At 42.1% G+C, this 18,073-nt stretch overlaps 1 protein-coding gene across 1 annotated transcript in view; it reads right to left on the reverse strand.

Annotated features, from left to right (window-relative positions):
- Positions 1-18,073, reverse strand: part of LOC149284413 (guanylyl cyclase C-like) — a 159,841-nt gene that overhangs the window by 87,217 nt on the left and 54,551 nt on the right. Inside the window, exons 10-12 of the mRNA XM_089496809.1 lie at positions 16,005-16,090; positions 4,393-4,504; positions 3,550-3,631 (exon numbers count right to left, since the gene is read on the reverse strand). Coding sequence (XP_089352935.1) covers positions 3,550-3,631; positions 4,393-4,504; positions 16,005-16,090 — 280 coding nt within the window. The remainder of the gene's footprint in view (positions 1-3,549; positions 3,632-4,392; positions 4,505-16,004; positions 16,091-18,073) is intronic.

Below are 18,073 nucleotides of genomic sequence, written 5' to 3' on the forward strand. Positions count from 1 at the left end.
CACTATATAAGTGTTTAACAAAGTCTGTCCGAAATGAATTGAAAGCAATAAAATATGCAAAGGTAAAAAGTCATAAAAAATCAAATAGTCCAAGGTAAACAGTCCTCTATGCGTTTCGCCGGTCAAGGGCTTCCTCAGGAGGTATAGCCGTGACCCAGTGGTGTTCGTGTTTTTATGTTCCCCCAGACGCGTCATCCGCGTTTCCTTCGTTCCGTGCGTCTTTCATGCGTCGTGCATCTTTCCCGGCACGTCGTCGCGTGTTTCTTCTGCCGCGTGCGTGCAATGTGTCCCATTCATCCGCCCTCTTAGATCTTTCGTTCGTCGGGATCGGATTATATATCGGATGTGTAGGTTTCCTTTCGTCTATACGAAGTAAGGGATCACATATCCCGAAAAGAACAAAAATAAAGATTTAATTCATGGGCATGATGGTGTTTGTTATGTTTTAGATCACTGGGGGACAATATAAAAGGAGATGATATTTATGTGGATTATATATATTCTATTAAAAACGTATGGCAATAGTGTACATTTAAAAACATAAATGTATAGAACGATTAATTCCACGGATAAACATTCTTTGAAAGAGGGTAGATGAGATTAATTGGTATATCAATAGTTTGGCCGGGGACATCTATACGTATATACAATGATCATTCATATAGGAAGAAGCAAAGGAAAAAATAGATCAAATATATTTATGATTTGGACATGGGCATCTGTATATATATACCATGATCATTCATATAAAATGAGCAGAAGAAAAATAGATCAAATAGGGAAAAAAGGTAAGTAAGATGCTAAAGGATCGATATAGGTTTATTGAGTTAGTCGTGCCCACATCATGGAAAAGGTAAGTGAGAACATGGAAGATGACACCATAAAAAAGGTAAGTGCAATCTTTAAATTTATATATATTTTTATGTCTGCTTTTTATGTATGTTGCTTTATTGATTTGTATGGGAGTTTATAAATATGAAAGACACCCAAATTAAAAAAGGACTGGAATAAGGGCAGGGAATGGAGGTCGCTATAAAAAGGACAAGATATCTATTTCCAGATTCAAGCCGCCTTTTTTAAAAGTTTTTAATTTAAAAATCCATTCAGTTTCTCTCTTAGAGAGATGTTCCACGTTATTACCTCCTCTCCAGTTGGGGGGTACCCAATCTATGCCAATAACTTTTAATGTTTCTGGGGAGAAACGTGAACACGAGTTGCAATGTTTAGGTAACCTGTGTTTAGTGTTTTGGTTCCTAATATTCCCTATATGTTCCAGGATGCGTTCTTTCAAAGGTCGAATGGTTCTTCCAACGTATTGTAACCCGCAAGGGCATTCTAAAAGGTATACAACATTTTTTGAGTTGCAGTTGATGAAGTGCTTGATGTTATATGTTATACCCGTGTTATTCCCTAAAAAGCTGTCAGTTTTTTGGGGCAAATGGGTACACATTTTACAGTGTCCACATGTAAAGAAACCTTTGGGTTTTGTGCCAAGGAAGTTCCCAATTGTTTGTGGTTTAGTCATCTTAGGAAGTACACTCGGGGCCAACATGGTTTTCAAAGTGTCTGCTTTTTTATAAATTATCTGGGGTTTTTCTGGGAGTATTTTCCCAAGAACACAATCGTTCTTCAGTATGTGCCAATGGTTTCCCATAATACTTTTTATCTTGTGTGCTTGTGAGTTGTATTTTGTAAAAAAAGAAAAACTGAAATCTTTCTTGTCCTCTTCATTTCTATCTTTTTTCCTTCCCTCTAATAGCTGGTTTCTATCTATCTGTTGTACCTGCCGAAGGCTGCTATATAACCTCTCGGAGGGATAGTTTTTCTCTCGAAACTTCTGTGTTATTTCTTCTGCTTTAAGGTTAAAGTCTTCCTGCTTTGAACAATTGCGTTTCACTCTCATTAGTTGTCCTTTTGGTATATTGTTGAGCCACAATGGATGGTGGCAACTTGTATATTCTATGTAGCCATTTTTGTCTGTGGGTTTTGTGTAATTTCTAGAGCAAATGATGTTATTCTCGGTGAATAATTCCACATCTAGAAATTCTATATGTGTTGTTTGAATGTTAGAGGTGAATTTGAGGTTATAGTCGTTATTGTTGACGTACTGTACAAATGTGTTAAGTTCGTCCAATGTGCCTCTCCATTTGATGAGGACATCATCTATATATCTTTTCCATAGCACCAGGTTTGCACTGTGGGGGTTGTCCTTCCGGTGCAGTAAAGACGGTGGGCGTGGCTTCAGTGCTGTGCACCGGGATATGATTTCAAATCCCGACGCACCGGGATATGATTTCAAATCCCGACGCACCGGGATATGATTTCAAATCCCGACGCACCGGGATATGATTTCAAATCCCGACGCACCGGGATATGATTTCAAATCCCGACGCACCGGGATATAATTTCAAATCCCGACGCACAGCATCAGTTGCCGCGCGCATCGCAAGGGAGCAGGATCGGAGGTCTGCATTAACAGACCTCCCGCTCCCTTGATTGATTTTAAGCCGGTTGGAGGGAGATCCTCCCCAACCGAGCTTGCTCCTCCAGCGGCGGACATTACTGTCCGTCTCTGGAAGAGTGCCAGCGTCACCCTGGACGGACTGCCTGCCCCCCCAGCTACCCGTTAGGTACTGTGCGCACAATTTTAGGACGTGTGCGCTCTCTCGAAAAGTTATGTGCGCGCGAACAAGCGCACAGCTTAGAGGGAAAACTGGTTGCAATGCGTTTTCTGGACATACCGGTATGACCATAGGGGACTGAAGGGATTAAACAATGTCAAGTCAAGGTTTTCATGAAGACCGGTATTAGATTTATTTGGTTAATTTCAGTTGCTTTTGATTAATTTGGTTGCTTTCGAAGATCACTGCATTTACTATTCATGATAGGCTCTTAAAAGATTAATATTTCAAGATTTTAGGGTCAGCCCATTTAGAAAGTTCACAGGTATGCACATCACCCAGCAAAACAAGTACTGAATTAATGCCGTGCAGTGTAGGAAAATGTATAAATTACACTACAGAAAGAAAGAAGCAAGTGGTGGCCCCTTGCCAGTGGTAATCAAACGCTTGTGATAACTGCCAATGAGTCTTTTACATAAGTGTGTAAGCATGAGGTTGTAAGTGTGTGTTAATGAGTATGTGTGTGTTAGCGTTAGTGTGTACCTGGGGGGCAAAGTGCCAATAGGATCCGCCCCAGGTGACAAATATTCTAGATACACCCCTGTATTTAATTAATGTTTAGATTCAACAGGATTGGCAGTAATCATGCCTCATGTGTCCAATGAAATTGAACTCAATTAATCAATTACATTTTAATTGACTGATTTAGTAACTAAGGGAGCAACAACTTTTTCACATAAGGCCAGGTGGGATTGCTTAGCTTGTTTTCCCTTATAAACATGCCATTATCATTAAAAAACGGAACTATGTGTTTGCTTTTTCACAGCACCTGGTCCCACAGTGTAAAATAACCCTGGTCCTGAAAAATAAAGCCTAAAGAGCATGTGCTTCAGATCCTTTTCATATTGGAACTGTGTAAGAGACTTACCTGAATACAAGTAGTGCAATGATCAGCACAAGTATAACAGCTATTGTGAGAGTAAATATTGCTATTGTCAAGATATGAGGTCCTGAAAAACAAACAAAGGATACACTGCAATAATTTCTCAATCAGTACCAGGGTCACCTGTGCTGCTGGTGATACATGAATGTCCAACCATAATATATTTACATTAACTTTAATAAAACACAGCATGACAACTATACAAAATGTGAAAATGTGAAATGTGAAAATGTGTACAAAGATGCACAAAAGGAAATGCAAAATATTATAAATCCCTTTGATCAGATGAACTATTATATTATACAGTATAATATACAGTACTTTCTCAGTCTGCAAATTATAGACCTGTTAATAATAATAATAATAATAATAATATTATTATCTTTTATCTACATAGCGCCAACAATTTATGTAGCACTTCTTACAATGCATATATTCAAGGTGTATGACAAGACTAGAATTAACAGACTATGACAAACCGATACCTGTTAAGTTAAACCATAAAGCAACATAACTATAAGAGGGAATCCTATGGGTCTTTTACTTAACAAATCTCTCTCCTCTTTTACATTGTGTAGCTTTATAGGTCTAAATGGCGTTTACCAGAAACAGGAAAGAAGGAAAAATGGATTTAGTTATTAAAAAAATAAAAGTGGAATTTAAATATTAAGATATTTTCTATGTACTGGTATTCTACAAATGTTTTTGCAGATTGCCTTAAGCAACTGAAAACTTCTGTATTGAGCTGCAAAATTGTTCTACAAAGGAACAATGTAAGTGAACACGTTGAATATGCATTTCAAAATACATGAGAACTGTGAGACTCACCACTGCCAGGAACATCACTGGGAAGTTTGTGGTTTTTCCAGATGAAAGAAGGGCTGCTGTCTATCACTGTTGTGCTGTTGGTGCTTGTGTCAAACATAAGTAGCTCTGAATACTGCATGGTCAAAAATATATAACATTTTGGAATAGATAGATACACAGTATATTAGCAAGTCATTGCCTGCTCAGTTGGATCACTACGTTTCTTTTCTACAATTCTGGAATGTAGAACAGCACAATTCACTCCCTGATTGGAAAACTCCAGGCAGTATCATGCCCAGGAAAATGGCGACTGAATGTCCAAACGTAAACATGTGTGTGTGTGAGTATAGGTGTGTATGTCTGAGCATGGATTTGTATGTGCAAGTGTGTGAACATGGATGTGTACATGTTTGTGGGTGACCATGGATGTACATAAGCATGGATGAATATTTGTAAATGTGTGTGAGCATGGATGTAACAAGTACCCATAATATGAGACAATATAACATATTTACATTTTTCATTGAAGCTGCTCCTATCCTTGAATTGTTACACATACATGCATACACATTGACATACACAGATATGTTTAATAGGCATAGTCACATAAATACATACACGTGTCTCTACAAATATCCCTGCGACATCAGAAGTGTCCCTTATATCAAGAGGACCCCCATATGGGCCCCAACATTATTAAACCTGGGAACTCTCAGGGTTTCTGTCCCAACTATAGTGTCTCAGGGGCAGATTCCCAGGGTATGTTATGATTGATATCTTTGATTGAATGCAGGTAACTGATTTAAGTGTTTCTATATAATGTCAAGGTTTCCATGAAGACTAGTATTAGAGTAATTTGGTTAACACATTTGGCAAGTTACTACATTCAGTCTTCATGCTGGGCTATTAAAATGTTAATATCTTAAGATCTCAGGATCAGCTCATTTAGAAAGTTCCCAGGCATGTACATCACCCAGCAAAACTGGTACTGAATTGATGTTGTGCAGTGTAAGCAAATGCATAAATTACACTGCCAGTAGGGATCCTGGACCAAATACCCCATTGCTACACCACACCTTCCTATCTTTGATTTCTTCCTCTGTCCAAATACTGAAGGTATCAGTGGGCTTACTTTATACAGGGTTTTTAAAAAATATTTGCCCCTTCCCAATTTCTTCTATTTTTTCTTATTTGCAATATTTAAATGTCCAAATAATCTAAATATGAGACAACATGAGTAAACACAAAATTCAGCTTTTAAATGATCATTTCATTTATTAAAGTTAAAGAGCTAATTAAAACTTAAATTGCCCCCTTAAACCTAATAACTGATAGTACCACCTTTGGCACCAACAAATGTAATCAAACATTTGTGATAACTGCCATATATTTTTGTTTGAATGAGTATGTGTGATTGAGGGAATGAATCTGTGAATGAATGGGTATATGAATGAGTGTGTGTGTGTGATAGCATGGATTTGTAAGTCGGGGGGGCATGGTACAGGGTGGCTGTAAGTGATGTGCAGACCCCATACTGCTGGCAGCATCAATACACAAGGGGGGGCAGCTAGCCAGGTTTCAGCATGTAGTGGCTGACTTGGCATGATAGTGTAACCACCTTACCTATGGCTACGGCAACCTCCCGCAGATGCCGTCGGACCCTGCGCATGCGCAGGCCACTCCAATGATAGCCGACCATTTACTCCTGTGGCAGTATATGCATGTGCAGGCCATTTCTCCATCTATTTGTGCACTTGGCTTGGGGCGGGATTATCTGCCTGGGGCCTATTTTAGGGCTCCTTAGCTGTCCACTGGCTGCCTGTCAAAGAGATTCATTGCTTGTTCTCTGGGCTCTGCTCGTGCTTCTCAGTTATCCTGTTTGTTCTGGTTCTGACCTCGGCTACGTCTCATGGCTATCCTGACTTCTCCAATCCTCGACCTCGGCTTTGTTTGTGGACTGCTATACCCGTGTCCCAGACGCCTGTTCTGGTTCGTGTCTGGGTTCTGCACTGTGGATCCTCAGTTACTGATCCTGACCATTCCCGGCCGTTACAGTTAGGAGCGTGATTGCTAACAGGTTCCAGCATTTACTGGTTGCCTGGGTATGATAGGAGTATGATTGCTATTTAATTTTTGCTTATCCAGAATCCTGAATTTGTAGTCACAAAACTTTCTAGGCCCAGAAATCAGTGAGAGGAAAAGTAAAGGTTTTGTGTCATTTACTTTATTTTAATCTGCATATGTTATTAAAGGCCATATTTTCTTCAAGTGAAAAATGAGTGCGGCCCTCGCACGTATACAATTCTGATGAAGTGGCCCACTGTAGAAAAAAAAACTTGGACACCCCTGTCTTAAATTATATAATTTACTATAGTAATCTGCGAAAGCATTGGAGATATCTCTAGGAATCATTACTTTTTTGCCCACTGTTAATTATAATACATGATACCTTTGCTCTATTTGCCTGCACAATTTGCTTGTAATGAATCTGCCAAAAAAGGCATACGACAGGCACTCTTTAATTCCTCGTAATTTTTATTTGCAATCCAACAGTGGGAACATCAATAGTGCAAAAGCCCGTACAGGAACAAAGTAATGGGCGCCAAACAAGCACAAGATTTACCCTTTTGCCCCTTAATCTGTAGTTTACTCATAAGACCTCATCATTTTATGAGTAAGCACTTAAATACACCATGGTTTCTCTGGAGTCCCTTAGACAGATACACTTAAAGTTTCTTAACACCACTTGGTGAGCCAGCCATACATTAAAGAGATAAACTTCAAGCGTGAAATGTGGCGCTGGCACTCCTTCAAAGAAGTGATGAACAAGTGGTATTTCATCAAAAGTTGTTATAGATCAATATTCAGGTCTGTAGTTCGGTAGTGATACAAATTCCAAAAACACAATAATAAACATACCAGACGGTGGAAACCGCTGATACCGCAATGAACTGAACCTGCTTAACTTGTTTCACGCCGAAAGGTGCTTTGTTAAAAGCTGAGACGTTGAAAACCATGAGAAACATCACTTTGATTACCAAATGTTAGCCTCAACTGCTGCAAAACTACACGCTTGACACCCTCTGAACCAAATAAGTTTATCTTGGTCTCATTGGACCCAGTAATCCCTGTCCTTAGTCTCCTTAGTCTACACATACATATATACCGTATTTGCTCAATTATAAGATGACCCTGATTATAAGACGACCCCCCAAAATCTGAATATTAGTTTATGAAAAAAAGAAAAAGCCTGAATATAAGATGACCCTATAGGAAAAAAGTTGTACCAGTAAATGGTAATTCATGTAAACTTTGTGAACATTGCTGTTCTCTAATTTGGTAAAAATATTGGCTGGTAAACAATACCCAGTAGATCCATAAAAAAAAATTACATAAGCCTTAGGAAAAACACCATCATGTTCTAAAAGGTAGCAAGACCTTTAAATTGCATAATGTGCAATGTTACTATAGAAAAGTTGACTTGTGCACGAGGCTCAAAATCATTTTGGACAACACATTGTTTCCTCCCCCTTCGGTTCGGACAAAATTCAGAGGGTTTTTTTCATTTGTGCCCACTTTCCTGTCCTCCGATCTAGTCTATTTCCCTGCTATCTCACTCTGTGCCCCTGTCCTTGTCCCTCTAGTCCTCTTTGTGCATGTTCCCCACATCATCCTTCTCCCCCCTCCCTGTTAAACTCACTATCTCCATCATATCTGTTGCCCTTTGATCTTTCTGTGCATCTGCAGAGAACACGCTGACAGAAAGAAAGGGGAGAGTGAGGGGAGGGGGGTCATTTCTCTGTGCAGTATACTGTGGAGTAGGTGGAGTGTCCATGAAAGAGTGTGTTATAGGTAGACTTGTGCATTCGTCTTTGGGCGAACATGAAAACGAACAAACGTAGAAGAGAATACAGTGCCAGGCCCCTGGGAATCAGCGTAGCTAAATGGACAGGGAGCATGTATGTGTGTGGGTTAGTGCATGCTCAGGGCATGTCCGTGTTTTGATTGGGGGATGTTAATTGAGGGGTGGGAGACCCTAGGTGATATAAGGTGCCCTCTGGGTGACCCCGGTCACTGTCCTTTTTTACAGACACGGCCAACAGTCTTACCTGCTTCCCACCCACCCTCCCTCCCTATTTCTTGTGTACTAACTTTCTTTCTTTTGTCACAGCTGGCGGTTTGTGTGTCCTTGCCGGTCTGGTTTTGGTAAGTGATGGAGTTTGGATGCTGGTGTAATGGAAGGCTCAATCCTCCCCTAACCTCTGGTGTTTTATTGGACGTGCCCACCGAGCTTGTTGGACGGCTGGTGGTTAGCATTGGTGGTGGGACAGCGAAAGGTAGCTGTCAATTTTGTTTGGACGAGGGGGGAGGTGAGTACCTGTGGTCTGGATTGTGCAGTGTGAGAGGCCGGCAAGGACGGGGTTAATTCGGTTCCTGTGTTGGTTATGTTTTGAATATGTTACGGTAATGTGTTATGTATATTTGTATATTTGTATTTATTATTTATCGGTATTGTATATTATTCTTATTGGTTTATGGTGTTTTGGGCCAACACAGTGTTTTATGGTTTTATAATAAAATTGTGCTGTGGCCTGCTTTATCCAATTTCGGTCTCCGTGTCGTTATTTGGTGGGTTAAACTGGGATTGGGTTTACAATGCACGATACACACTACCTACATACAGGTAAAACGTAGGCGAAGACGAAGACACACACATGAAGAATCTTCGTGATCGTCTTCGTCTACTAATCTCCCCGGTCCCTTCCCCATCTAGCCTACCTTATCTTCATGGCATTGCAGGAGTTGATTGAAGCGGAAATCCGCAGATTCGCCGTCGGGGGTTACCAGTTGGTTGATGCCAGAGGAAGTCCCTGCAGGTGACCAATAGGCTCACTCGCACAGCCTTTTTAACTCCTGATTTCCGCTCCCGTTAACCCCTGCGATGCTGCGTTGGATAATGGGAGCAGAAATCCGTAGGTTAAAGGGCAGTGCAAGCGACCAATAGGCTCACTCGCACGGCCCCTTACCACTAGTTGCTATGCAGGAAAAAAAACAAAAACCTGGGACCCTGCTGCAACAGTTAAAAGTCGCTGGTACTGACATTTAACTGACACAGCGGGGACACCGCTGGTCTCCCCGTTGTGTTAGTTAAATGTCCATGGCAGCGACCAACAAAGTCGCTGGTACAGACATTAAACTTAGTGTAACCCAGTGCAGTTATTCTGTCTAATAACATTGCTGCTGGGTTGTCATGGATACTGACCTTTCCTTCCAGCACCAGGTCACTTGTCTCCTTTGAGCCAATCAGTATCTCTATGGGACATATGTCAGTTTTCCTGAGCTAGGGAAATGTTTCTCAGCCTATCAGAGGAGAGGATCTAGAAAGAAACTTCTGGAAGAGTAGAGCTAAGCAGGGGAGTGAAGAAGGAAGAGACACAGACTGCCCTCCCTGTAAGCAGGCCTGAAGTAAACCTGTTGCCTTTAGTGTGTGTGCTGCTGACATCCAAGCAGTACACTGAAGTTAAAGTAGAAATGTGCAGAGAATACAGCATTGTGCTGTATGTTCCTGAGTGAGTGTGAGAGACTGCAAGTACCCAGAGCGTCCAAGTGCTGCATCCTGTTAGTGATGGGAAGTTCGGATCATTAAAGTGAATCGGATCATTTCGATTCGTTCACTGAAATGATCCGATTCATGATCCGAATCTTCGGATCACTCAGTGTGACTCACAGGAGTTACTGTTTTCCAGTAACTCCGTGCAGGCACACTAATGATTGGCCCCGCCCCTTTCATTATGAATCCTCCCCCCTGCCTCCAGTGATGTCAATGAAGGCAGAGAGTCGTTCAAAGATCCGAATCTTACAGGGATCCGGATCACTGTAAGATCCGGATCACTGTAAGATCCGGATCTTTGAACGACTCTCTGCCTTCATTGGGATTCGAATCAGTCAGATAATATTACCATACTGTTATAAATAATACATTAATAATCACTGCCCCCAGGATTTACATTCCCCTTTACCTGCAACTGCACCTTAAGCTAACTTTATTAAATTAATTAAATTAACCCTCACCATTAAATTAACCCTAAACACCCCATCAACCATGACTGCCCCTAAAATTAACCCTTAACACCCCATTAAGCATAACTGCCCCAAATTAACCCTAAACACCCCATTAAGCATAACTGCCCCTAAATTAACACTAAAGACCCCATTAAGCATAGCTGCCCCTAAATTAACCCTAAACACCCCATTAAGCATAACTGCCCCCAAATTAACCCTAAACACCTCATTAAGCATAACTGCCCCTAAATTAACACTAAAGACCCCATTAAGCATAACTGCCCCCAAATTAACCCTAAACACCTCATTAAGCATAACTGCCCCTAAATTAACACTAAAGACCCCATTAAGCATAACTGCCCCTAAATTAACCCTAAACACCCCATTAAGCATAACTGCCCCTAAATTAACACTAAAGACCCCATCAACCATACCAATTTATTAGATAATTTATCTGGAGTACATGCAATTAATTTAGAGGCAGTTATGGTTAATGGAGTATTTAGGGTTAATTTCAGGGGCCGTTATGGTTAATGGGGTCTTTAGGGTTAATTTCAGGGGCTGTTATGGTTAATGGGATCTTTACGGTTAATTTCAGGGGCAGTTATGGTTGATGGGGTATAAGGGTTAATTTTATGCTGATGACTGAGGGTTAATTTAATTAATTTAATAAAGTTAACTGTAGGTGCACTTATAGGTAAAGGGGGGCAAACTTAGGGGAATCTAAATCCTGGGGGCAGTGTGAACATTATTAATGTATTTATTTATAAAAGTATGGTATCAGTAATATTCTCTGTAAGATTCGAATCTCTGTAAGATACGGATCCTTGTAAGATCCGGATCCCTGTAAGATTCTAATCATTTGAATCATTGAATCATTCGAGTCTTCGGATCATTCGAGTCTTCGGATCATTCGAATCATTGAACGAGTCTCTGACTCTATGAGTCATCGTTCCTCTGTGAATTAATGAGCTGCAACCTGACCCCAGAGTCTGTGTCTGAGTGCTCTGCAGATGACTCACAGCTCTAGGATCAGGTTACAGCTGAATGATTCACAGACTGAACCGCTACGAATCGTTCAGTCTACTGAACCGATTCATCCGGATCACTAAAAAGAACCGGATCAAATGAACGATTCGTTTATGATCCGGACATCACTACATCCTGTACCAGTGAGGTGAAAGCAGAGCTGCAGACAGACATCTGTGTGGGAAGATAGTTATTACTCTCAGCCAGGAGGTTAAAGGGGCAGCATCCCAGAGTTGCCTGAAGACACTAAAGAGAGGTACTTCACTAAGAGATATATATATATATATATATATATATATATATATATATCAACATAAATATATCCTTGTCTCCCCGGGTAGCGCTACCTACATCAAGGGCCCCAACAGTGCACCAACACTGGGACATCTGGGTGGGAAGAACACCTACATTCTGGGTGGGGGAGCTGGTGTTGGCAGTTATCTGTGTTATATATATATATATTCTCAGGACTGTGCACCCACTGCTACAACTGAACTGCATAGGCACAGCAGCTGGGTCCTTATATTTTAATACCTGTTTATTTCAATATATTTTATAAATAATTTGCATTTCAGTTGCGTGTATTATTTTCTTGTGTGAAAGGGGCCATTTCTCAGTGGGTGGGTTCCCCTACTCAGCATAGTACAAATCACTGAGTGGAGGCACTGTGTAAAGAAGGAAGATGTCCCGATCTCCCAGCAATTGCGGAGGATCAGGTTTCCTTTCACCAGCGTCACTGAAATATGTAACTACCAGCCTGGCAGCGGAGCAAGGTAAAAAAAGAGTTACATTAGCATAATAACTTATTATAACTTCGGACACAATGCTGCCCTCTGTTGGTAAGATACATTGAGTAGCATAATACCGTATTTGCTCGATTATAAGATGACCCTGATTATAAGACGACCCCCCAAAATCAAAATATTAATTTAGGAAAAAACAAAAAGCCTGAATATAACACTACCCTATAGGAAAAACGTTTTACTAGTAAATATTAGTTAATGTAAACTATTTTTTCATATTTAATAAAAGCTATGATTGAGAAAAATATATATTTTTTATTTCCTTTTATTTGCCAACCTGCCCCCCCCAGTTATGCACATCTGCCCCCAGGCTTGCCACTCTGCCCCTAGAAATGCCTTATACCCCCCTATTTGCCACTCTGCCCCTTAATGTGCCTTTTAACCCTCTATATGCCACTCTGCCTCCAGAAATGTCTTCTACCCTCCTATATGCCACTGTGCCCCATGATATGCCTTTTAACCCCCTATATGCCCCTCTGCCCCATGATATGCCTTATACCCCTATATGCCACTCTGGCATATAGGGGGTTAAAAGGCATATCATGGGGCTGAGTGGCATATAGGGGGTTAAAATGCATATCATGGGGCTGAGTGGCATATAGGGGGTTAAAATGCATTTCTGGAGGTATATATATAACTGCTAACAGCAATCACACTCCTATCAAGCCAAGGCAGCCAGTACATGCTGGAACCTGGGGATGATAGTAGTGTGATTACAGCCTCCCTATGCCATGCTACCACCACCACCCCCCTAACACATCCATGCTATCACACACACTCATTCACAAACATTTAAATACTTATTCATTCCATTAATCACACATACTTCACACATTAATCACAAAAACCCTCCCCACCCCCTTACCTGAACTGCAGATCTCCCACTCGCAGACTTCTGCAGGGGCCCAGCTGTGCGAGCAACTTCTCTGGCCCCGCCCCCAGAGGAAGGAGGGGGGAGGCAGAGTTATGTGAGGACTGTGCTAGCTTCCTGTTCTCCTGCAGCTAGTAGGAGCGACGCTGCTCGCGACCAAAGCCCGGTAAGCAGCCTGGCCCCAGCAGAATGAGGTCTAATTAGAAGACGACCTCGATTATAAGACGAGGGGTATTTTTCAGAGCATTTGCTCTGGAAAAAACCTCGTCTTATAATCGAGCAAATACGGTAAGTTATATGTTTCTAGGGGGACCTATCTGTTCTATATTGATCTTCTCAATTTCAATGGTAATGTATTTAATTTAAAGAGTTCAACAGAGAATGGAAGGGTACACCTATTTGATGGCAGAGCACTTACACAATTTACATTTCTTAGGTAGTGGCAGATGCAGTTTGCCCATTGCTAGGCCAATGTGTATAGACTGGTCTGGTGCATGTTTCTTAGTTATACCAGCAGATCTGGAATCTAGGAGTTAGGGCTTATCGGCACGAAGATCAGTATCACTCCTGGAGGATGAGATGACCGTTGATTATGTGATGCTTTAGGGGAAGGGTAACATCACCTCCATAGGTTTGTTCTGTGAGACTTTATCCTGGAGGCATTGGAAGGGTCTCTTCCAGAGTCTCTAGTTTTATTATTATTACGGTTTTGATTTTGTGATTCAAGTATTTGTTATTAAAAGTTTTTTTATCTTTTTTGGGGAATACTATATTTAGTATTCTATTATAGTGATTCGGGTCATCCCCTGAGGTTTATCTCTATGTTGGGAACTTTTATACCTTTAAACAGTCCAACGTTTGCACAACGGAAGCAAGAGCCTACACAACTGAAGGCAAATATATATGTCAAAGTCTTTGTACATAGACAAGATCCTATTCAGACTTCTTCTGAGGGAGAGTGATATAGGCCTATCCATGACAGTGTGCTCATGCAATGATTCCGTCACTACTCTAGTCACATCTCACAAGCTTCATCCTTGGATATGGATAATATAGCACCCTCTCCATGTTTAATTTTTAAAATATGTAGATATCTTAAGTGTGTCTTCTGATTCCACTGTTTTCCTTGTCCAGATGTCCATGATTACTGTTCTCCACTTTTTCCTGAGAGGAGGCATATCTGTACCCAGTCCTCCAAAAGTAGAGACCTCTTTAAGTAGGCCCTACTGGCATACAAGCTGTAAGTCATCTTCGAGAGTTGCTATGGATCTTGTTGTGCTGTTTCTTAAAATGATCAAACTAACTGGGAATCCCCATTCACTTATGATATTCCATGCCTTTGGAGCATAGCTTTTACTTAACAAAACTCTCTCCTATTTTACATTGTGTAGCTTTATAGGTCTTAGAAGAACTGTGGGTTGTGGAATCTTGGTGTCCCTAATATTTCTGGGATCTAACAACCCTATAGCTAGATCTTTATGATAAAAAAATAAATAAATCAGAGAATAACATCCTGGGGTTTCTCATCTGCTATTTCCTTTGCTCTCTGCAATTGAAAATATTGATACATTATCCCATCTCTTATCCCATCTCATCTCGACAATGCAAAGCATTGTAACAGCTCCACAAGATAGGCCTCCACAGTAAGCCCTTAAGGCTGAAGACATATGGTGGTAGGTTTGAGTTTGGGAGGGGGCTGTGACTAATTCATGGGGAGACTCCTTGCATGCTTGCTCAGTCCCCTCTTATGTCTAAGTCACCCTGTGCTCAGGCTACGGGGGCTCTACATGGCTGGAAAAGCTTCATGGACCTGACCAAGACAAACATATAGACTCTGTGGAACTCCCAAGTGGATTTGAACTTTGCCAAAACCTGCTGGAACTTAACAGGTGTAGCTGGAAGCTCCTTTGCCGGATCACGGCGCTTTTTAGAAAGTTAACAGAGGGAGCCCAGAGCTTTCCGGTGACACCGAGCTTCACAGGGAAATGGGTTCAATCTCCCTGGAGCTCCTCGCTGGGTGCTTTTCCATCTGCACCCTGTAAATCTTTAAAGGGGTGTTATTTGGGGCCCTAACACCCCATTAGGACCATATTTGGACTAGAGACAGTGGGGGACCTGAGGTATCGAATGACATGCTGGTTGTGGGTGAGCCCCCTTGAGAAGGGTGGCGTGTTTAATGTTCCCCTGGGGGTCCAATAGTCAGGTGCCAGGGGATAATCCTATCCCAATGTTTTGTTTGTTTGTGCATTCCCCTTGCTGAACCTGAAGGAGTACTTTGTGTATTTTTCTGTTCCATTGTATGTTGGTTACATTTACTGTGTATAAATGCCTATATATGTGTCTAATAAAGTCAGTTTTATTCTCACCTCAACATTGGTTTTGTCTGATGTTTGGGGTGGGCTGCTAAGCTACAACTAGCTACAGCGCCAACGCAGCTTCATCCCCTTCTTCTCTACAACGCTGGCTCTATCTGGCGCTGAAGGGTTTAACCGCTGGTGCCTCGGTGGAAGGAAGCACAGCTTGGCGGGAGTACCAAGCCGGGGTACATGTCATCCTCTCACAAGCTCCTTACCAGGTATTTCTCTGCCATCGTCCCTCGCAGTACAGTCAGCTCTTCTTCCATTACCTGATATTGCATGATCTACTTTACATGCAAGCCTCACTTAGACACATCTTTTCTGACGTTCTCCTTGGCTTTTATGTCGTTACTTGTGCAGTGTTAGTTAAGTTTTCCCAATGAATGCCCGTTGCAAGGTTGCCTTTTTTAGATGGAGCTCAGGATTAAGTCTACACATTGTTCTCTGCTAGCCATGTCCCCTCACTAATTAATTTTCTATATGTATATTGTGCTGATAGAATTTGCTTACCTTATTAGTGATCACTGAGGTGTAGAGCAGAGTAAGGTTTAGATCACGATCACCAATATCATCCAGTATAATTGGACCTGAGGAACCTATAAAAGAAAGATAATGTCACTTAGGGCCACTAAAATCATACATTATGTGTGAACATCTTAACCCCTTCAGGACCAGGGTTTTTTTTTTCACCATGTTTGCACTAAATGACCAGAGCAGTTTTTGTGCTTTTGATATGTCTTTATTCAACTGATTCCCCACTAACTCGTTTAGTGCACCCACACACAGAATCTAAATCCATGGGCCGACACGACGAGATGCTATTGCAGCCGATGCGGCTGCGAGTTTTAAAGCTGCGGTAAGACGTGTCTGCACCATGCCGCCCGGTGGCTCAGTGAAACTTTGTCCCTTTGTAGACGCGACGTGCCGCTCAAGGGAGCGGGCTCACACGGAACAGCTCCTCGTGACAGGGAGAAGAACACGACGGAGGAGAGCAGTCTGCACAGAAGGAAGGCAGAAAAAAAGTAAGTATTAAAAAAAAAAAATAGTTGGGGTGATAAGTGGAAGGGGACCCATATTAAAAGGGGGGCTGCACAACAATTAAATACAAAAAGGGGGTACACAACAGTGGTTGGGGCATCACATAAATCAATACACAAAGGGGGGTGGGTGGCTGGGGCAATACACAAGGTTACATTAACCAGTACAAAAGGGGTCATCAATACACAAGGCAGGGGGGCTGGCTGGGGACATCACATAAATCAATACATAAGGGTGTTGTGGCATAAATACACAAAGGGGACTGGCTGGGGGCACAAATGCACATGGGGCAATACACAAGGTTGTGGGGGTAATACATTAAAACCAATGGGGGGCCTGGCTGCGGCATCAATACACAAGGGGCTAAACACACCAAAAACAAACCAGTGTGGAAAGCATTTTTTTATGCTTTGTGTAGAATAACCCGTACTGATGTGGGTGTCGGTGTGGCAGAGCCTGTATTGGTGTGTGTGTTAGGTGTGTGTGTTAGGTGTGTCGGTGTGGCAGAGCCTGTCCTGGTGTGTGTGTTTGGTTGTCAGTGTGGCGGTACCTGTCCTGGTGTGTGTGTGTCGGTGTGGCAGAGCCTGTACTGGTGTGTGTGTTTGGTGTGTCGTTGTGGCAGAGCCTGTCCTAGTGTGTGTGTGTGTGTTTGGTGTGCCGGTGTGGCAGAGCCTGTCCTGGTGTGCGTGTGTTTGGTTGTCGGTGTGGCAGAGCCTGTCCTGGTGTGTGTGCTTGGCTGTCGGTGTGGCAGAGCCTGTCCTGGTATGTGTGTTTGGCTGTCAGTGTGGCAGAGCCTGTCCTGGTGTGTGTGTGTTGGGGTGTTGGTGTGGCAGAGCCTGTCCTGGTGTGTGTTTGGTGTGTCGGTGTTGCAGAGCCTGTACTGGTGTGTGTGTTTGGTGTGCCGGTGTGGCAGAGTTTGTCCTAGTGTGTGTGTTTGGTGTGTCGGTGTTGCAGAGCCTGTCCTAGTGTGTGTGTTTGGTGTGCCGGTGTGGCAGAGCCTGTCCTGGTGTGTGTGTTTGGTTGTCGGTGTGGCAGAGTTTGTCCTGGTGTGTGTGGGCTTCGCTGTCGGTGTGGCAGAGCCTATCCTGGTGTATGTGTTTGGCTGTCGGTGTGGCAGAGCCTGTCCTGGTGTGTATTTGGCCATCTGTTTCCTGGCACTTTACTTTCTGTAGAAATAAATGTAACTATTTAACACCCTCCTGAATTTGTAGTCATTGAGCCAACTTGAGGAAGCCCACGGACGAAACACGTATCGGAGGATTCACAGAGACACTTAAATTGAGTATATTTTATAATAGTATTGTAATTTATGTAATAAAGTATTTATTCTACATTTTACATCACTTTTTATATTATATTTATATACATATACTCCATACACTCTGCTGGATCCACTCTGCTGTCCATCACCTTAAAGGGGGAGTACTGCCCTAAATCAGTACAGTGTTCTTTATCCCTGGAGCCAGGTTACAGGCTCTAGGCAAGGTGAGACGCTAACTGTAGCCACCTTTTTCTGTTCCATTTCTGATGTGTTGCTATAC

This window comes from Sceloporus occidentalis, unplaced genomic scaffold (assembly GCF_023333645.1).
Source record: "Sceloporus occidentalis isolate IW3139 unplaced genomic scaffold, rSceOcc1.0.p SCAF_94, whole genome shotgun sequence".
Classification (NCBI taxonomy): domain Eukaryota; kingdom Metazoa; phylum Chordata; class Lepidosauria; order Squamata; family Phrynosomatidae; genus Sceloporus; species Sceloporus occidentalis.